We start from the raw sequence: 21,211 nt of genomic DNA, 5'->3' as shown, positions 1-21,211 counted from the left end.
CTGGCCTGCTGAGTTCCTCCAGCATTTTGTGTGTGTTGCTTTGATTATGTTGACTGTTCTACTATGAAGAAGAGTCAACAAGAGTCTATGAAGGGGAGGCTGGTTTCCATGATGTGCTGAACAAGCTGCAGTTTCACAAAGTGGTTGACCCTGGATACGGAGTGGGGAAAATGTGATATACAGCGTTCTAAACCACAAAGGCAAGGAATGGACATATGGTGATAAATAGCAAAGAAATAAAATTGCATAATTTTTTCAGTATTATGTGATTGAAAATTGATTTTTCCTCTAATGAGATATCACATCATTCTGAAAAGTGATTTTGGCATTTCTGGGTGTCATTCAGAATGACTTTATTCCTTGAGCAACATGTTCTTACCAATACGCCGCTGAACAGGCTCTCTGCAGTGGCATCACACCACTTATGGCCACAAAAGCACACCAGTGCCTTTACCTCCTCAGGAGACTGAACATGTCCCCTTTGACCCTCACCAATTTTTATCGATGCACCATAGAAAGCATCTTATTCAGATGCATCACAGCTGGGTATGGCAAATGCTCTGCCCGAGACCACAAGACACTGCAGAGATTTGTGGACACAGCTCAGCACATCACTAGACTTTCCTCCATGGACTCTGTCTATACTTCTCGATGCCCCAATAAAGCAGCCAACATAATGAAAGACCCCACATACCCCAGACATTCTCTCTTCTCCCGGCTTCCACTTGGCAGGAAACATACCACTAAGCTCAAGGATGGCTTCTATCCCATTCTTATAAGGTTATTGAACAGTTTCCAAGAACGATAAGATGGGCTCCTGATATTACAATCAACTTTGTTACAGCCTTGCACCTTATCATCTGCCTGCTCAGCGATTTCTCTGTAACTGTAACACTTCATTCTGCATCTGTTATTGTTTTTCACTTGTACCAACTCAATGCACTGATGTGAAATGATCTGTACGGATGGCACATAAAACAAAGCTTTTCCCTGTACCACAGTACCTGTGACAATAAAAAGATAATTTACCAGTTCTTAAAAAAATCAATTTACATACATCCTTGAGCCTCCCACCCTGTTTTGAGCAACTTGTATCACCCCTCAGCATGTCCCAAACCTTCCCCACGAATGTTGTGTTCGCATCCGTCACCATCTCCTTCTCATCCTGCCACACAGGCCTGAGTTAGGTCTATGACCTCTGGTCTCTTAAACCCACACCTTACTAAAAGGTTTCTGATCCTCACACACGATTCCTAACCCGTTCCGGAGGACGAGGCCAAAATTTGAAGCTGAAGAGGTTGGCATTCTGTTGGTTCACCATTCTAGGAGAATCTAAAGAGTAGACTAGAGTTCCTTTAGGCAACTCAGTTGTCTCTGAGAGAGGTAAGTTACAAAGAAAATGTCAACTTTATTGTCATGTGCACAAATATATGTATGCACAGGTGCAATGAAAAACTTACTTCTTGCAGCATCACAGACACAGAGCATCAGAGAAACAACTTTTACAAGAAAAAGTGAAATTGAGCAACAATGACAGAAACAACACAATAAGAACAAAAAGCCCATGTCGTGCAAAGTGGTCATAGTCTTCCTATACTGAGGCAGTAATTAGTGTTCTGCAGGTTGGTTCAAGTACTGAATGGTTGAAGGGGAGTAGCTGTTCTAGAACCTGGTGGTGTGGGACTTCAGACTTCTGTGTCTCCTGCCTGCTGGTAACTTCAAAAAGATGGCATGGGAGATCTTTGATGAAGGTTTTTGTCTTTGATGAGTCAGCTGTCATGCAGATGCTACTGATGGTGGGAAGGGGTGTGCCTGTGTTGTATTGGGTGGAGTCCACAACACTCTACTCTGTCTTATTGATAAAGGCACTTTTATTCTGTCCATGATTACAATGTTCTGTCCATGATTACTATGTCGTGTCCTTTTCAGGGTGGTTAGTCCACCTTTGGTCCCCACCTGGCACTCAGCTCTCACCTGTGGCTCCCCGTAGCTGTTTGCATGCGACAGTGGCCACACCCCGGGCAACGGCTTCGACAAGCCGGCTAAACCAGGTGAGGGTAGCTGACGGGTCTCAAACCCTCGGTGAGATGGGGTGTTGTCTATCCCAGCATGTGAAGACAGACTCCGGCGGATTGAGCGGACAAGACCAATGGAAGGTCCAACGGTCAAGAATGCGGTCTCTGCAAGCGTCGTGGAACGTGTCGAGCAGGACAAGACACAGAAGACGTCCTAGTCATCCACTGCGCCTAGTCCCATCTCCAGACGTCTCGACTCTGTCTTGCCACTGGACCCAGATGGGAATTGGGAAGAGAGAATGAGGCTGACGCTGCGCAACTCTCCCTCACTTAAATCCAAATCACGTGCTAGTCTCGACACCATCATCATGGTGGCGAGGTCCTCATCGACATCAACGATGGACAAACAACAATGTTCATCCATTGTCAAATGTTAAAGCATTAGATTCAAGGTGAGCTGAGGATAGAATTGGAATTGGTTTATTATTGTCTCATATACTGAGATACAGTGAAAAGCTTGCCTTGTGTACTCTCCACACATATGAAATTATCACACATTGCACTGAAGTAGTGAAGGATGCAGAATGCAGAATAAAGTTACAGAGAAAATGTCGTGGAGGTAAACAGTAACATGAAAGACCATAACGAGGAAGCCTGTGAGGTCAAGTGTCCATCTTATTGTACTAGGGAACCTAGAAGTCTGATAACAGCAGGGTGGAAGCTGCCCTTGAGCCTGGTGGCACATGCTTTCAGGCTTTTGTATTGTCTGCCTGATGGGAGAAGGGAGACGAGAGAATGTCTGAGGTGGGTGGGTGTTTGATTATGCTGGGTAATTTCCTGAGGGAGCAAGAAGTAACTGGATTAGAATGAGATGTGGGTTATCTAATTGACTGGTACTGTGTGCTGACTCATGCTATAACACGAAGGGTCAATAAATGTGTATTACAGCAGTCTGTCTTAGGAGGATATCCACCCTCATCAAGGATAGCAGCTGAGGCACAATAGCCAGCTGCATCTTGATGGATACTCCATGTTCTGTCTGAAGGACTGAAGGACTTGGGAGAAACCTCAGCAGCTCCCACAGAAGGAAGTTAGTGACTCTGCTTACCATGTGGGGTCACGGCAGGTGCCCAGAGGGCTGTATCCCACGATGACGATGCCGTGGAGGTTACAGAATTCCCTCAACTTGGGCTGCGTGAAGTATGGGTGACATTCGACCTGAGCGGAGACAAAGACAAAAAAGAAAAGGCTCTTCTATGTTCGACAAGCCAGCAGGGGCATTTGTTCTGTAGCAGCAGGAATGAAAATAAAACAGCTCTGCCGTCTACTTTGGAGTATCAAAGTTAAAGAGTCATAGATCACAACCGCACAGAAACAGGCCCTTCTGCCCATTGAATACATGCTGAACTATTATTCTGCCTAATCCCATCGACCCACACTTGGACCATACCCCTCCCATCCATGTACTTATCCAAACTTCTCTTAAATGTTGAAATCCACCACTTCTGCTGGCAGCTTGTTCCATGCTCTCACCACCCTGTGAGTGAAGAAGCTCCCCCTCACGTTCCCCTTTCACCCTTTACCCATGATCATTACTTCTAGCCTCACCCAACCTCAGTGGAAAAGGTGCCTGCAGTCACCCTATCTATACCCGTCACAATTTTGTTTTCGTTTTTATATAATTTTGAAGTCAAAGTCAAAGTGAATTTATTATCTAAGTATGTATACGTCACCATTTACTGCCCGGAGATTCACTTTCTTGCAGGAGAGTCAGGGAATCAGGAGCTTAGCGGTCAAGAGCAGAGAAAGTGTGTTAGGATTCAGTAAGGACATTCAGTTCTGTTCACCCCCCATTATAGGAGGGATGTGGAGGCTTTGGAGAGGGTGCAAAAGAGGTTCATCAGGTGGCTGCCAGGATGACAGAGGATGTGCCCAATAAGGAGATGTTGGGAAAACTTGGCTTGCTTTCCTTGGAGCGGCAAATCCTGAGGGGAGATTGGATAGAGGTTTATAAGATTATGAGAGGCATAGATTGGGTAGAGAACTAGTATCATTTTCCCAGGGTTGAAATGTCTAATACCAGAGGGCATGCATTGAAAGTAAGAGAGAGAAATTTCAAAGACATGCAGGCCAGGTTATTTTTATGCAGTGTGGTGGCTGCCTGAAATGGGCTGCCCCGGTGGTGATGCAATCAAATGACTCTTACATAGGTACATAAATGTGCAGGGAGTGGAAGGATATGGGCATTGTGCAGGCAGAAGGGATTAACTTAGTTAGGTATTTGATTGGTAATGTAAGGTATTCAGTTTGGTTACAAGGAAGATAGGAGAGACGTTAAAGGCATGAGTTCGTGAGCTATAATTTGTTGGAGATGGAGACGGACAAAACACTTGTAACGTTCACTTATATTGGCTCGTGTATGTCTAGGGGAAATCCAGCCCAGCACACCCAGTAAATTTTAACAAATACACTTTATAGATATTACTAATTCTATGACATTAATATACATTTGATACAGAGAGGAAAGTAATGAAAAAAAAAGGCGCCAACGCTTATCAAAGTCCAAGTTCTTTGCGCGCTACGTTGGAGCTCAATTCGACTTCAGACGACCACCCGAATTCCGTCGACTCACGGCTCGGGACCGCCCTGAGTGATCGACCGGAGCCTCTCCACACGTCCGCGGTCCTCCTCGTCTCTCCTCCGACTCCCCGCCAAAACTCAGTCCACAGTCATATCATACAGCATGGTATCCGAAAACAAAACGATACATAACCACCCTTTGGCTACTGGCACCTCCCTTGGGGCCTCATCTAGCTCCTCCTCCCTGGCACCTCCTCACTTGCGTCCTCGGTCAGCCGCCCGAATCAATCACAAACATCAATCATCAGTTTGGGATTTGATGTTTACTACAATCCATTACATGTCCAGAATAACAAGTATGTTCTTAATGATTCATGGTAGATTAAAGAAGTTGCTCACCATTGTTGGACTGGGTGTAGAATTGTTACTTTTCTTGTAGTTTAACTTTCCTATGCTTGTTTGTATCTTTATATAATCACCAATATACTGAAGATGGAATTATACAGTGAATTTTCCAGTAATTACAGTACAGTTGTTTCTATATTTTTTTCTGGCAACTTCTTAGTTTTCAGTAGCAGGAGTCATGCCACATAAAACTGCCTATTTTATATGTTAATTATTATCAATGGAATTTTATTATCTCTAGTCTGATATGATATGAACATAACTACTTTTTAGAAAACATAGAAAACCTACAGCACAATACAGGCCCTTCAGCCCACAATGCTGTGCTGAACATGTACTTACTTTAGAAATTACCAAGAGTTACCCATAGCCCTCTATTTTTCTAAGCTCCATGTACGTATCCAGGGGTATTTTAAAAGACCCTGTCGTATCCACCTCCACCACCGTCGCTGGCAGCCCGTTCCACACACTCACCACTCTCTGCGTAAAAAACTTACCCCTGACATTTCCTGTGTACCTATTTCCAAACACCTTAAAACAATGCCCTCTCATGTTAGCCATTTCAGCCCTGGGAAAAAGCCTCTGACTATCCACATGACCACATCATCTTATGCATCTCCATCAGGTCACCTCTCAAACTCTGTTGCTCCAAGGAGAAAAAGCTGTGTTCTCTCAACCTATTGTCACAAGGCATGATCCTTGTAAATCTCCTCTGCACCCTTTCTATAGTTTCCACATCCTTCCTGAAGTGAGGTGACCAGAACTGAGCACAGTACTCCAAGTGGGATCTGACCAGGGTCCTATATAGCTGTAACATTACCTCTTGACTCTTAAACTCAGTCCCATGATTGATGAAGGCCAATGCACCGTATGACATCTTAACCACACAGTCAACCTGCGCAGCTGCTTTGAGTGTCCTATGGACTCGGACACCAAGGTCCCTCTGATCCTCCACACTGCCAAGAGTCTTGCCATTAATACTATATTCTGCCATCATATTTGACCTACCAAAATGAACCACTTCACACTTATCTGGGTTTATCTTATCGATGTCCTGCTGTAATCTGACACCCTCCACACTATCCACAACACCCCCAACCTTTGTGTCATCACCAAATTTACTAACCCATCACTCCACTTCCTCATCCAGGTCATTTATAAAAATCACAAAAAGAAGGGGTCCCAGAACAGTTCCCTGAGGCACACCACTGGTCACCAACCTTCATGCAGAATATGACCCATCTACAACCACTCTTTGCCTTCTGTGGGCAAGCCAATTCTGGATCCACAAAGTAATGTTCTCTTGGATCCTATGCCTCCTTACTTTCTTAATAAGCCTTGCGTGGATACCTTATCAAATGCCTTGCTGAAATCCATATACACCACATCTACCGCTCTACCTTCATCAATGTGTTTAGTCACATCCTCAAGAAATTCATACTCAAATCAATTCAATCAGGCTTGTAAGGCACGACCTGCCTTTGACAAAACCATGCTGACTATTCCTAATCATATTATGCCTCTCCAAATGTTCATAAATCCTGCCTCTCAGGATCTTTCCCATCACACTGGTTTATAATTTCCTGGGCTACCTCTACTCCCTTTCTTGAATAAGGGAACAACATCTGCAACCCTCCAATCCTCCGGAACCTTTCCCATCCCCATTGATGATGCAAAGATCATCGCCAGAAGCTCAGCAATCTCCTCCCTCGCCTCCCACAGTAGCCTGGCATACATCTCGACTGGTCCCAGTGACTTAGCCAACTTGATGCTTTTTTTTGGGGTGTGCCTGCGTGTGTGCGAATCTGTGCGTGTGCGTCTGCGTGTGCGTCCATGATAATGTCTTTTTCATGGCTTTTGTTTTACAAGGCATGGAGCGAGAGAGAGAGACTGTGTGGCACGCCACTCCTCACAGAGACATTTTTGCAGTATTTTTCCCTTTATTTTACAAGGTCGAGTTGCAATCTTGACACTCAACCCAGTGCAGATGGAAAGCGTATTTGGGAGCAGACCCGACTGGTTTTGAACCCGGGAACCTCCGCTCCCGGGTCCGGCGCCGATATCATTGCGCCACCAGCCGGCCCAACTTGATGCTTTCTAAAGGCTGATTTATACTTGTGCGTTAAATGTACACCGTAGGTATGGCATAGCTGCGAACCCTACGTAGTATCTACGCTGAACCCTACGCCGTAGCCTAACGCGGACCTCTCCCAAAATGTAACTACGCGTCGCGGCATCGCAGACTGCAACAGCTGTGATTAGTCCGCTTGGTAGCATCGCATTTCGTCCTGCGCTGTAATGGCTTCCCATTGGGCGACTGAAGGGCAAGGAAGGAACTCTGGCTGCAATGTTTTCCATAAAGCTTTACAGATCTCCGAAATTATGGAGGACCCTGTGCTTGATGCCAGTTTGTAGCTAGCTGCTACAGCCTGTTGACTTCCACCCGAAGCTAAAACTGGAATGGTGATTGCCAGTCCCTGACTATACTGTGCGTACACTGATGCGAAATAGATGGTTGGAGACGATGAACCAAATCGTCAAACCTACCTGCCGACATCTGAAACTATTTGAAATGCATTTCCTCGTCCATGTCTCTCAGTGGCCGGACAAGCACAGAAAATTCACCCTCCTTCAGTTTCAGTTGCCGTTGTTTGAAGTTTGAGTTTCTTCATGTTGAGTTTCAACATGAAGAAACTCAACACAGTGGCATAGAAACCCCACCGCCAACTAGCATTTTGGTGGTGAATTGCAGAGTGACGCAGACACACCAACGCACAAGTATAAATGCTCACAACAGCGTAGCCAACTTGTGTAGCCTGCAGCGTAAGCTAGTAAGCACAAGTATAAATCAGCCCTAATAGCTCCAGCACATCCGCTTTCTTAATGTCTATATGCTCAAGCTTTTCAGTCCGCTGTAAGTCATCCCTACAATTGCCAAGATCCTTTTCTATAGTGAATACTGAAGCAAAGTATTCATTGCATAGCTCTGCTATCTCCTCTGGTTCCATACATGCTCTTACATGCTCTTCCACTGTCACACTTGTTTGGTCCTATTTGCTCACATCTTATCCTCTTGCTCTTCACATACTTGTAGAAGGCCTTGGGGGTTTTCCTTAATCCTGATTGCCAAGGTCTTCTCATGGCCCGTTTTGGCTCTCCTAATTTCTTTCATAAGTTCCTTCCTGCTAGCCTCTAGATCTCTATCATTACCTAGTTTTTGAACCTTTCATATGCTTTTCTTTACTTATTGACTAGATTTTCAACAGCCTTTGTACACCACAGTTCCTGTACCCTACCAGCCTTTCCCTGTCTCAATGGAATGTACCTATGCAGAACGCTAGACAAATGTCCACTGAACATTTGCCACATTTCTGCCATACATTTCCCTGAGAACATCTGTTACCAATTTATGCTTCCAAGTTCCTGCCTGATAGCCTCATATTTCCCCTTATTCCAATTAAACGCTTTCCTAATTTGTCTGTTCCTATCCCTCTCCGATGCTATGGTAAAGGAGATAGAATTGTGATCACTATCTCCAAAATGTTCTCTCACTGAGAGACCTGACATCTGACTAGGTTCATTTCCCAATACCAGATCAAGTACAGCCTCTCCTCTTGTAGGCTTATCTACATATTGTGTCAGGAAACCTTCCTAAACACACCTAACAAACTCTAAACCCCTTTCTCTAGGGAGATGCCAATCAATATTTGGGAAATTGAAATCTCCCACGACAACCCTGTTACTATCACATCTTTCCAGAAGCTGTCTCCCTATCTGCTCCTCGATGTCCCTGTTACTATTGGTGGTCTATAGAAAAACACCCAGAAGAGTTATTGACCTCTTCCTGTTTCTAACTTCCACCTACAGAGACTTAGTAGACAGTCCTTCCATGACTTTCTCCTTTTCTGCAGCTGTGACATTAACTCTGATCAGCAGTGCCACGCCCCCACCTCTTTTGCCTCTCTTCCTGTCCTTTCTGAAACATCTAAAGCATGACACTCTAAGCAGCCATTCCTGCCCCTGAGCCATCCAAGTCTCTGTAATGGCCACAACATTACAGCTCCAAGTACTAATCCACGTTTTAAGCTTATCCGCTTTGTTCATGACACTCCTTGCGTTAAAATAGACACATCTCAAACCATCAGTCTGAGTGCATCCCTTCTCTATCACTTGCCTATCCTCCCTCTCGTACTACCTGCAAGCTTTCTCCATTTGTGAGCCAAGTGCCATTTCCTCCGTCTCTTCAGTTCGGTTCCCACCTCCCCCCCCCCAGCTTATACTCTCCCCAACAGCCTCAGCAAAGCTCCTTGCCAGGATATTGATCCCCCTTGAGTTCAAGTGCAACCCATCCTTTTTGTACAGGTCACGCCTGCGCCTAAAGAGGTCCCAATGATCCAGAAATCTGAAGCCCTGCCTCCTACTCCAACCCCTCAGCCACGCATTTATCTTCTACCTCATGCTATTCCTATACTCACTGTCGCGTGGCACAGGCAGTAATCCCAAGATTACTACTTTTGAGGTCCTGCTTCTCAACTTCCTTCCTATCTCCCTGTAGCCTGTTTTCAGGACCTCTTCCCTTTTCCTACCTATGTCATTGGTACCAATATGTACCATGACCTCTGGCTGTTCACCTTGCCACCTCAGGATATCGTGAACACGATCAGAAACATCTCAGTCCCTGGCACCTGTGAGGAAAAACTACCATCCGCATTTCTTTCTTGCATCCACAGAATCGCCTGTCTAACCCCCTAACTATAGAGCCCCCTATCACTGCTGCCAGCCTCTTCCTTTCCCTACCCCCTGAGCCACAGGGCCAGACTCTGTTGCTTCCCCCAGGTAGGCTGTCCTCCCCCCAACAGTACTCAAGCAGGAGTACTTTCAACAGCCACAGTGGTACGCTCTAGTACCTGCCTCTTGCCCTTCCCTCTCCTGACTGTTACCCATTTATCTGTCTCCCAGGGTCCCGGTGTGACTACTTGTCTATAGCTCCTCTCTATCACCTCCTCACTTTCCCTGACCATACGAAGTTCATCAAGCTGCAGCTCCAGGTCCCTAACATGGTCCCTAAGGAGCTGCCACTTGACACACCTGGCGCAGATGTGGCTGTCCGAGATGCTGGGAGTCTCCCAGACTTCCCGTATCTGACACCCAGTACAGAACACTGGCCTCACAGAACACCATAAATCCCCTTACCCATTTTCCTTGGAGAAGGGATGGAAGGAATGATGATGGAGAGCAACCAGAGGGATGATTTTATTAGAGATTGAGTCACAAAATAATGCAGCCAATGCAGAAATGTTCTGGATTTTAGAGGATTGCCGATGAGGCTATTGGAAACAATAATCTATTCCGAATGACTTTGTAGCAGATGCTTTTCCAGCAGTGGCACAGGAGTGGGCATGGCAAGAAAACAGTAGACCAAGATGAAGTATGATATAAGGGGTTTATCATGAATGAACTCGGCATCCCCACTGACTCCTCAGAAACTCTGGCCCATAATGAAGAAAGAGCGTTCAGAGTGGTAGTGAGGACCTCTGAGTCAATGCACCAGATGTCCCAAGGAAGGAGTTGCCATGTCACAAAATCCCCACTGGCCTGCCCAGCAGCATCAGGCTCCATCTGCTAGAGAGGCAAGCCCTCTACACTGGCCTCATTAGTTACTTCCGAACCCAAAAAAACCGGAGTGGGAGCAAATCACCTTGACCACTGAGGGATGTCAATGGAAAAGATCAGTGGAATGTTGACTATACTGAGTTGGACAACAAGGCACAGGGATAGTCTTTGAAAATATGTTTGGGACTTAGACCATTAGACTATAAGACATAAGAGCAGAATTAGACTGTTCAGCTCCTCAAGTCTGCTCCACAATTCCATCATGGTTGATTTATTACTGCTCTCAAACACCATTCTCCTGACTTCTCCTTGTAACCTTTGACACACTTTCTAATTAAGATCCTATCAACCTTCACTTTAAATATTCCCAATAATTTGGAATTCACAGACATGTGTGGCCATGAATTCCACAGATTCACCAGCCTCTGGCTAAAGAAATTCCTCCTCATCTCTGTTCTAAAGGGATGTCCTTCTATTCCAAGGCTGTGCCCTCTGGTCCTCGACTCCCCCATAATAGGAAACATCCTCTCCACATCCAGTCTATCTAAACCTTCCATTATTTGATAGGTTTCAATGTGATCCCTCCTCATTCTTTTAAACTCTAGCAAGTACAGGCCCAAAGGCACCAGACTTCTCCTCATTCAATAACACTTCCATTCCTGGGTTAATTCTTGCAAACCTCTTCATGACCCTCTCCAATGTCAGCACATCCCTTCTTAGATAAGGGGCCTGAAACTTTAATATGGAGGAAGACGGTAAGTTGGGGTAGGAAGCAGTAAACAAAGAAACAGGAGCATTCGGTACGAAGTGGAGATTGAGGTAACTGAGGTGGTGAGGTGAGTCAGTGCAGGGGCTGAGGGAAAGGGAGCAATGCAGGCACACTCACTATGATTCCTGGGTGTTAGACTAAAGTCATGATATGAGAGCTGAGAAATGTAGAACACTGAACTGCTTCAGAGAAGGTGCCAGTGGATAAGATGGCCACGTTCTGTTGACTATCACAACACCGTCATCACAATGGTTTGACCAGGAAAACAGAGGAAGGTGTACCTGGGCAGGAAAGCTGTACTCAAGGTAAAGGTTTCATCAGATGAGTTTGGCAAGGTGTGATTATGATACAGTGCCGCGACTCTGCTGTTCTCATGGGATGGTACCTGATTAACTGCTGGCTTGTACTTCAGGCCCTTCTTGTGCAGAATCTGCTCCAGCTGCCTGCGATTGAAGTTGGACACACCGATCGACTTGACCAGGCCGGCATCTTTACACGCTTCCAGAGCCTAGCAAATAAAAAAAAACCCTTATTCAAGAGTGTAACTCCGTGCATGTTCCAAATCCAAAATCAGAATTGGAATTATTATCACTGACATTGATTATGAAATTTGTTTTGCGGTGGCGGTACAGTGCAAGGCATAAAATACTATAAGGCACAATAAGACATTAAAAATATTAAGTAGTGCAAAAAAGTGAGGTAGTGTTCATGGGTTCATAGACGATACAGAATTCTGTTGGTGGAGGAGAAGAAGCTGTTCCTATAATGTTGAGTGTGGGTCTTCAGAATCAGAATCAGGTTTATTATCACCGGGATGTGACGTGAAATTTGTTAACTTAGCAGCAGCAGTTCAATGCAATACATAATCCAGAAGAAAAAAAATAAATTAAAAATAATAATAATAATAAGTAAACAAGTAAATCAATTATAGTATACATATATTGAACAGATTTTTCAAAATGTGCAAAAAACAGAAATACTGTATATTAAAAAACAGTGAGGTAGTGTCTAAGGATTCAAGCAACACACATCAAAGTTGCTGGTGAACGCAGCAGACCAGGCAGCATCTCTAGGAAGAGGTACAGTCGACGTTTCAGGCCAAGACCCTTCGTCAGGACCCTTCTCGGCCTGAAACGTCAACTGTACCTCTTCCTAGAGATGCTGCCTGGCCTGCTGCGTTCACCAGCAACTTTGATGTGTGTTGCTTGAATTTCCAGCATCTGCAGAATTCCTGTTGTCTAAGGATTCAATGTCCATTTGGGAATCGGATGGCAGAGGGGAAGAGGCAGGAGGTACAGAAGCCTGAAGGCACACATTCAGCTATTCAGTGACATTAATGGCCAAGTGAGAGATTTGATGTGGTGAATCTGATTGGGTCCTTTACCATGACCTCGTTCAAGCTCACTTTGCCATTAATATCACTGAATCACCGAGTGTGCGCCTTCAGGCTTCTGTACCTCCCACCTGATGGTAGCAGGGAGAGGACATATCCTGGACGGTGAGGGTCCTTGACAATGGATTCCGCTTTCTTAAGGCGTCGCCTATCGAAGATTTCCTCAATGCTGGGGAGGCCAATTCCCACCATGGAATTGGCTGAGATTACAAACCTCTTTAGCCTTTTCCAATCTTATGCTTTGTTGCCTCCAGACCAGAAAATGATGCATCAGTCAGAATACTCTCCTTGTTACATCTCTAGAAATTTAGTAGAGTATTTGGTGACATAAATTTCCTCAAATTCTTAATGAACTATAGCCACTGGTGGTGCCTTTTTCATAGTTGCATCAATATATTGGTCTCAGGATTAGTCTTCAGAGATGTTGATGTTCAGGAACTTGAAACTGCTCACCCTTTCCACCTCTGACTTCTCAATAATGACAAGTGTGTGTTCCCTCGAATTCCCCTTCCTGAGGTTCACAATTCATTCCTTAGTTTTATTGAGTGCAAGGTTATGTCGCACACCACTCAACTGACTGATGTGACTCACTCTTGTACACCTCCTCGTCACAGTTAGACTGAAAGGTTGCCTCTATTTACTCTCCATGGATGCTGCCTGACTGTTCCTGCCACCTCCTGTTCTTGCACACTGTAATAATCTTGTTCCTGGAAACACTTCTAACAGAGAAAGAATTGGGGAGGGGTACCAGAGAAAGGACTGTTCTACATAGCCAATAAAGATACAGTCATAGCTGGAATCTTTGCAAGTGTCTGTAGCTGCACATTTGAGGTGCAAGGAGTGCAAGAATTCGAAGAAGTGTTCAGAATAAGAATAAGGTCACTGGGAGGATGAGAGATTTCATGTACTGGAGATTGGGTCCTTTAGCATGACCTCATTCAAGCTCACTTTGCCATTAATATCACTTTAGTTTTTTACTTTAATTATTAGAGATGAAGAATTCTTTTTGAGTATATATATAGTTTCTTATAAGACTATCTTTCTCACCTTCTCTAACGCCAGAGGATTTAGACACACTGTTAAACGTAAGGCTTTATTCTTCTTTTTAAAGCAGCATAAACACATGGACTTTTCTTTTAATCCAAGAGTCACACTCTGTGACTGAAGACATTAAACTATGGAAATCCCAGTGGGGGAATGATGTTTGGTTTTCACATGATTCTGAACATTCTGCAGGTGTTCTTACTCTGATGTTTAGCTTTAAAGGAGATGTTTTGCACTTTGAGGCAGATACGAATGGACATTTTTTGGTTCTTATTGTTCAATATTGTGGTAAAATGTTTCTTATTGCTAATATTTATGGTTATAATATTAAAAATGATAATGATAGATTACTTGGGATCTTGGAAAAACATTTGGATTATTGGCTTTTTAAATTTCCTGATCTGTTTATTGTTATGGGAGGAGACTTTAATATGGTTTTAGATGAAAATATTGATTGATGGCCACCAAGGCAACTCTCTACTTATAATAACTTCACAAGCTTTATTCAGAAGTTTAATATCATAGATATCTGGGGAGAGCACTTTCCTGAAGTTAGAAATTATACCTGGACTAATAAATCTATTACGTGCATGTCTAGATTAGATTACTGATCACTGTCCAATACCTTAAGAAATAATAATGTCACTTTTAATTTTTCTCCCTCACCTTTAACTGATCATAAAGCTATCTCTATACAAATTGCATTATCTTCAGCTGAATCCAACTTTAAATCTTATTGGAAACTAAATAATTCCATTTTGGGGCATGAACTTGACTCTTTGCACATTAAAAAGTTGACAACCTACTTTTTACATAAAGCGATGGTAGAAAATAATTTCTCTACAAATTGGGAACTTTTAAAATTTGAATCTGACAAATTTTTTTAGGAAATACAGTAGTGATTTAGTAAAGAAAAGAAAATTGGAAGAACAATTATTGATCTCAAAGGTTGCAAATTTATGTGAATTGTTTCCAGATAACCTTTCAGGGAGAGATAAAGAGGAGCTGGCTTTGTTAAAGGATGAGCTAAACCATTTTTATCTTATAAAGGCAGAAGCTGCATATGTGAGATCTAGAAAAAGCAGCATGCCCAATTCAATTTCATTCATCAGTTTAATATTGATGGTGTGACCACAGAGGACTCTAAAAAAAATAGCAAAATATTGTTCTGCTTTTTATAGTCTCTCTCTCTCTCTCTGGCTATCCATCCCATAGGATGATGATGGTTCCTTTCAGTCAGTTAGTGGGGTGGTACCCCACTCCTCAGAAAGGAATAGCGTGTGCATGAGTGGATTTTAGGTGAGTGGGGGGTTGCACAGGTCCAGACCCACCCTCTCGACATCCCCTCCCGGATCCAGCGGCATGGTGGAGTCCAAGACAGCTGGGGGAAGTTCTGTTGCAGTGAATGGCCAGACCAAGCTTCGATGCAAGGAATGTCCTTTCCACGCTCCACGACACGTGTTTGCTAGATAGAGGTTGACCCTACGAGAGGGTTCATCTGCCCTTTGACAGGTCTTGTTCTTCACCCTGCGGGGTGTCTAGCCACCCTCCTCACCAGGCAAGCCTGGTGGGGGAGCCGGTTTAGTCGCCAACCACCCGACCGTGCGACGGGTAGTACTGGGTTACATGGTACCGGTGGCACTCAGACAAGTGACCCGACCTGACCTTTTTCTAGTAAACTGTATAGCTCAAAATATTGTGAAGCATCTACACTAAATTTCATGAATGATATTAATATTCTTAGGAACCTGTCCAATGATCAGAAAGACCTGTGTGAGGCTCTTATTACCTTGGGAGAGGTTAAGGCTGCCATTTCAAATTTAAAAAACAATGAGCCGCCAGGTGTGGACGGTCTGACTGCAGAATTTTATAAGATGTTTTCTGACACCTTAGCTCCCTTTTTGCTGAAATTGTTTTTAGAGTGTGTTGATAAAGAATTTCTTCCCACTTCTTTAATACAGGGCCTTATTACTTTAATTCCTAAACCAAAAAAAGATAAATTATTTATCAATAATTGGCATCCTATTTGCCTTCTCAATAGTGATTATAAAATTCTGGCCCAAATCTTTGCTAACAGAATGAAAGTAGTTTTACCATTTATTATTGATGAAACACAGTCAGGTTTCATGAGGGGTCGTCATATCTCTAATAATGTCAGATTAGTTTTAGATCTTATTGATTATTCCCATCTTGTTCAAAATGATAGTTTTATACTGTCTTTAGATTTCTACAAAGCTTTTGATATTATTGAGCACCCATTTATTTTCTCCGCTCTTGGCAAATTTGGATTTGGTCCATTATTTTGGAAGGTGGTTAAGGCTTTGTACACAAACACTAATAGTTCGATAAAGTTGAAGTTGGGGACTTCACCGAGGTGTGATGTGAATTGGGGGTGGGGGGTGAGACAAGGTTGTCCTATCTCACCTTATCTATTTCTTTAATGTGCTCAGCTGCTCACCTGTTCCATCAAGTCTAGTCCTCTAAAAGGCATTTCCTGTGCAAATTCCAATTTGCTGATTAGTCAGGTTGCAGATGATACGACTCTTTTTAAATGGTGTTTCTGAAATTTCATTAGCTTTAAATTGCATTTCCGTTTTTTCTAAAGCCTCAGGTCTCTGTTTAAATATTCACAAACGTGGATCGTTTCCTCTTAAAGGTTGCACTCAATCTATAATTAATAATAGGTATTCCAGTAAAAGATAAAGTCACATATTTGGGGATAACTATTGTTAAAAATGAATACATAAGGTGTGTCCATAATTTTTAACCTCTTATAGACAAAACCAAAAATAGATTAAACCAGTGGCTTCAAAGGGACTTATCTTTGGAAGGCCGGGTTTTGCTTTGTAAAGCAGAAGCTCTTTCCAGGCTTATATATTCAACTCTCTCCTTATACGTTGATAAAAAAATTTGTAAGTTTATAGTATGACGAAAAACCAAGTTATCAGAAGATTGATGCTGATGAGAGAGATAAGGGAGACAAATGGAGAAACGTTCAAAATGTTAATGACAGAGGAGAGAGATAACGAAAAGAGACACAATGCAGAATATTGACAGACCGGTTGCTTTGAACCTGAACTGTTTGAAGTTTGATGGACAGGCGATACCCCAGCAGAGGGATAAAAAGAACAGGTTCGCTAATGCATGACACGCCACAAGGTCACGAGACAATGAGACCCTGGAAGAGTGGTGTGCCCCCACAAGTTGGTGGGAGTTTGGAGGTCTGGTTCAAAGGAACCGACCATAGACTCACAGGGTGAAAAGGGACGATTGGCGGGAATCTGGTGTGTGTGTCCGCCCTTGCCTGGGTGCTGGGTTCACCATGGAAGAACGGTCGTATCCGGAACAGAGGGGTCACAGTTGGTGACCACAGCGGGATAGAAGACATAAAAGCGTTCGCCTGAAAGCTAACTGCGAAGAACATCAAAGCTCTGTTTGAATCAAAATTTGCATTCTCTCTCTCTCCAATGGCACAACAGCGATTACTGCGAACTGTACTAAGCTGAACTGAACTCTGCGTCACTTGAGACTGATCATTTTACCCCTAGACTGCGATAGAGCTTGGTTGATTCCTATTACCCTAGTTCTGTGTACATGTGTGTTTTATCATTGCTAACCTGTTGCATTTATATCCTTACGATTAGAGTACTGTGTTACTTATTTCTTTAATAAAACTTTATTAGTTTCTGTTAAACCAGACTTCAACATGTGGTCCATTTCTGCTGGTTTGGCAACCCATGTTGCTTAAATTTTTATGGAAAAACAAAGTTCATTATGTTAAAAAAAATCTGCTGTCATGAATAGTTATGACAAAGGGGGGTCTAAATTTTCTTGATTTTGACAGTCTTAATAATACTTTTAAAATTAATTGGATTGAACAACTTTTACATAATCCTACTTCTATATGGAATTGTATTCCTTTTTTTGTCTTTTCCAAGGTTGGTGGATTGAAATTTTTTCTTTTATGCAATTACAAAATCGACAAAGTTCCTCCCCATTTATCTCAGTTCCATAAACAGATGCTTTTATCTTGGTCTTTGATTTACAAACAAAATTTTTCTCCTCATAGTTATTTTATCTGGAATAACCACAACATAATTTATGAGAATAAATATTTGTTTGATAAAGGTTTGTTAGTTAAACAGTGAATTTCCTGTGACTTCAAAAGAACTTGCTGTTGTTATGACCTGGTGTAATTATGTTGTTTAGAAATACATCATATTTGGTAGTTGAATTACCCAGCTTGGATCCATCCAGTACAGCTGTAGGAAAGATTTGTTTTCTTCCATCTTTTTTTTAAAAAAATAGAGGTATTAGAAGTTTGTTTCAAAAAGACATCACTTCTATTCCTACAGCTGTCAGTTTTTGGAATAGTCGCTTGGGGAATCTGAGGTGGAGGAGTATTTGGGGCTTATTTAATAAATTTTTATTGAGGAATAAAATTAAAGAAATTTCTTTTAAAATTATACATAGATATTATCCAACCAATGTTTATTTGACAAAGTTTAATTCTGATATTGAAACTAACTGTTCTTTTTGTGGTTCTGTGGTTTTGCAGTAATCTGAATGATTACCGTCCCGTTGCCCTGACCCCCATAGTGATGAAATGTTTTGAACGGCTTGTCAAGCCTCATATCACAGCCAGCCTCCCCTCATCACTGGATCCTCTGCAGTTTGCTTATTGTCCAAATCGCTCTACGGAGGACGCAATATCCTCCACACTGCACAGCGTTCTCTCTCACTTGGACAACAAAGACACTTATGCCAGAATCCTGTACATTGATTTCAGTTCAGCGTTCAATACCATCATCCCACAGAGACTAGTGGGGAAACTGTCGCTGCTTGGCCTTAGCACTGCCATGTGTCGCTGGATTCTGGATTTCTTGACAGAGAGACCACAGTCAATCTGTGTTGGCAGGAACATCTCTGACTCCATCACACTGGATCCCCACAAGGCTGTGTGCTTAGCCCATTGCTGTTTACACTGCTAACACATGACTGTGCAGCCAGATTCAAGGAGAACCTGATCATTAAATTTGCTGATGATACCACAGTGGTGGGGCTCATCAGCAAAATTGATGAAACTATGTACAGGGAGGAGGTCAAACACCTAGAGAGCTGGTGCAGGGATAACAACTTGATGCTTAATGTCACCAAAACCAAGGAGATGATCGTCGATTTCAGACGGTCTCAACCTGAGCGCACACCCCTCAGCATCAGCAGCTCCACAGTGGAGAGAGTGGAAAACATCAAGTTCCTTGGGGTGCAGATCTCGGACAATCTCATGTGGTCCAGGAACACCACTGGGATTGTGAAAATGGGCCCAGCAGAAATTGCATTTTCTGAGGAAGCTTAAACAAGCATCACTCCCCACTAACATCTTAACTACATTCTACAGAGGCATGGTTGAGAGTGTGCTGACCTTTAGCATCACAACCTGGTACTCCAGCTGCAGTGCTGTCGACAAAAAAGCCTTGCAGAGGGTGGTTAGGGGAGCAGAGAAGTTGGGGTCTCCCTACCTTCTGTCCAAGACCTCTTTCAGAGTTGATGCCTCCAGAAGACATGGTACATCATTAAAGACCCCTCACACCCTCTCCATGAACTGTTTGTTCTTCTGCCATCAGGCAAACATTACAGGAGCATCAAAACTAAAACCACAAGGCTACTAAACAGCTTCCTCCCACAGGCAGTCAGACTGCTAAATAGCTGCCCTACCTGACTCTGCCTTGGACACTTTTAACTTGCACCGGACACTTATAACTGATTTTAACTGACATGTGGCTGTTGTGTTTTACTATTTATTGTTATGTTTATTATTTAGTGCTGCATTTGTTATGTTATGATTGCACTGCTCCTGGGAAACGCTGTCTCATGCTGCCCTGCAGAGCTGATGTACAGTTAGAATGACAATAAAGTTTTTTGAATCTTTGAATCTTATATCTTTATATCCAGAGGATTTATTTAATCTGTTTTGGGATTGTGAATATGTTAAAACTTATTGGGTCGATGTTTGTCAATTTATAGATCAATATATTAATGTGGATTTTACATTTTGTATTGAAAATGTTTTATTTCGGTTTACTAATAATATCAAATTTCATAGGGATCATTTCTTTATCATAAATCTTCTGTTAATTTACAGCAAATTTTATATCTATAAATGCAGATAGGCATCTGTTAGTCTCGTGAGACCATGGATTTGCGCCTTGGAAGGTTTCCAGGGCACAGGCCTGGGCAAGGTTGTATGCAAGACCAGCAGTTGCCCATGCTGCAAGTCTCCCCTCTCCACGCCACCAATGTTGTCCAAGGGAAGGGCATTAGGACCCATACAGCATTGGTCGCAGAGCAATGTGTGGTTAAGAGCCTTGCTCAAGGACACAACACGCTGCCTCAGCCAAGGCTCAAAAAAACGTCCTTCAGATCACTAGACGAACGCCTTAACCACTTGGCCATGCACCAACATGCAAATACAGCAATAAGAAACCTTAATTTATATTTTTTACGTTAGACTTCAAACTATACATTAATACTTTGAAAACTTCCCACAACCAGAAAGCTGTAGACTGTACAAATTTGTCAATGTTTCGGATTATTTCTGTAAATGGTTTTGTTTTGTGACTCTCTTTAGATATAGTTCTTTCTATCCAGCAGTATTTAGAGTGGATTTTTTTTTGTTTGTATATTTAAAATTAATAGCTATATATTTGTTACTGCTTAAGTGTGATTCCCTGGCATTGTTAGTATATGTTCAGTGTTTTTGGTTGTGTTTAATAATTTTTTTAAAAAATCACTTTAACTTTATTTACAGGTATTGTATTTTATTTAGAGATAGAGCATGATAACAAGCCCTTCTGTCCCAATGAGTCTCTGCCACCCAATTATCCTCACGAACAGGAGAAAATCTACAGATTTGGAAATCTGGAAATCCAAAGCTACACTCATAATGAGATCTGATGAAGGATCTTGGCCTGAAACATTGACTGTTTGCTCTTTTCCATAGATGCTGCCAAGTTCCTCCAGGATTTTGTGTGCATTGCTAACCTATTAACCTATATGTCTTTGGCACACACACAAAGTACTGGAGTAACTCACCTATTGAAGGGAATAAACAGTCAATGTGTTGGGCTGAGACGCTTCATCAGGACTGGAAAGGAGGGGAGCAGAAGCCAGAATAACAATGTGTGAGGGGTGGGGGGGAAAGAACTAAAAGCTGGCAGGTGATAGGTGAGACCAGCTGAAGGGGAAGGAGGGGGTAATGTGGGATATAAAGTGAGAAGTTGGGGGAAAGGGAAAGGGCTGAAGAAGAAGGAACCTGCCAGGAAAGGATAGTTGACTATGGGAGAAAGGGAGGGAAGAGGGGTGCTAGAGGGAAGTGATGGGTGTGGGGGTGAA

General features: G+C 42.9%; 1 protein-coding gene across 7 annotated transcripts in view; it reads right to left on the bottom strand.

The window, feature by feature from the left end:
• The window catches only part of LOC140202761 (aldo-keto reductase family 1 member D1-like), a 99,118-nt gene that overhangs the window by 5,993 nt on the left and 71,914 nt on the right, over positions 1 to 21,211 (bottom strand). For all 7 annotated transcript variants that reach the window (XM_072268065.1, XM_072268066.1, XM_072268070.1 and 4 more), the window contains 2 exons: positions 11,768 to 11,890; positions 3,124 to 3,233 (listed from right to left, as the gene is read on the bottom strand). In XM_072268065.1, coding sequence (XP_072124166.1) covers positions 3,124 to 3,233; positions 11,768 to 11,890 — 233 coding nt within the window. The remainder of the gene's footprint in view (positions 1 to 3,123; positions 3,234 to 11,767; positions 11,891 to 21,211) is intronic.

This window comes from Mobula birostris, chromosome 9 (genome assembly GCF_030028105.1).
Source record: "Mobula birostris isolate sMobBir1 chromosome 9, sMobBir1.hap1, whole genome shotgun sequence".
NCBI classification, from domain to species: domain Eukaryota; kingdom Metazoa; phylum Chordata; class Chondrichthyes; order Myliobatiformes; family Myliobatidae; genus Mobula; species Mobula birostris.
This window is presented reverse-complemented; position numbering and strand designations above follow the sequence as displayed.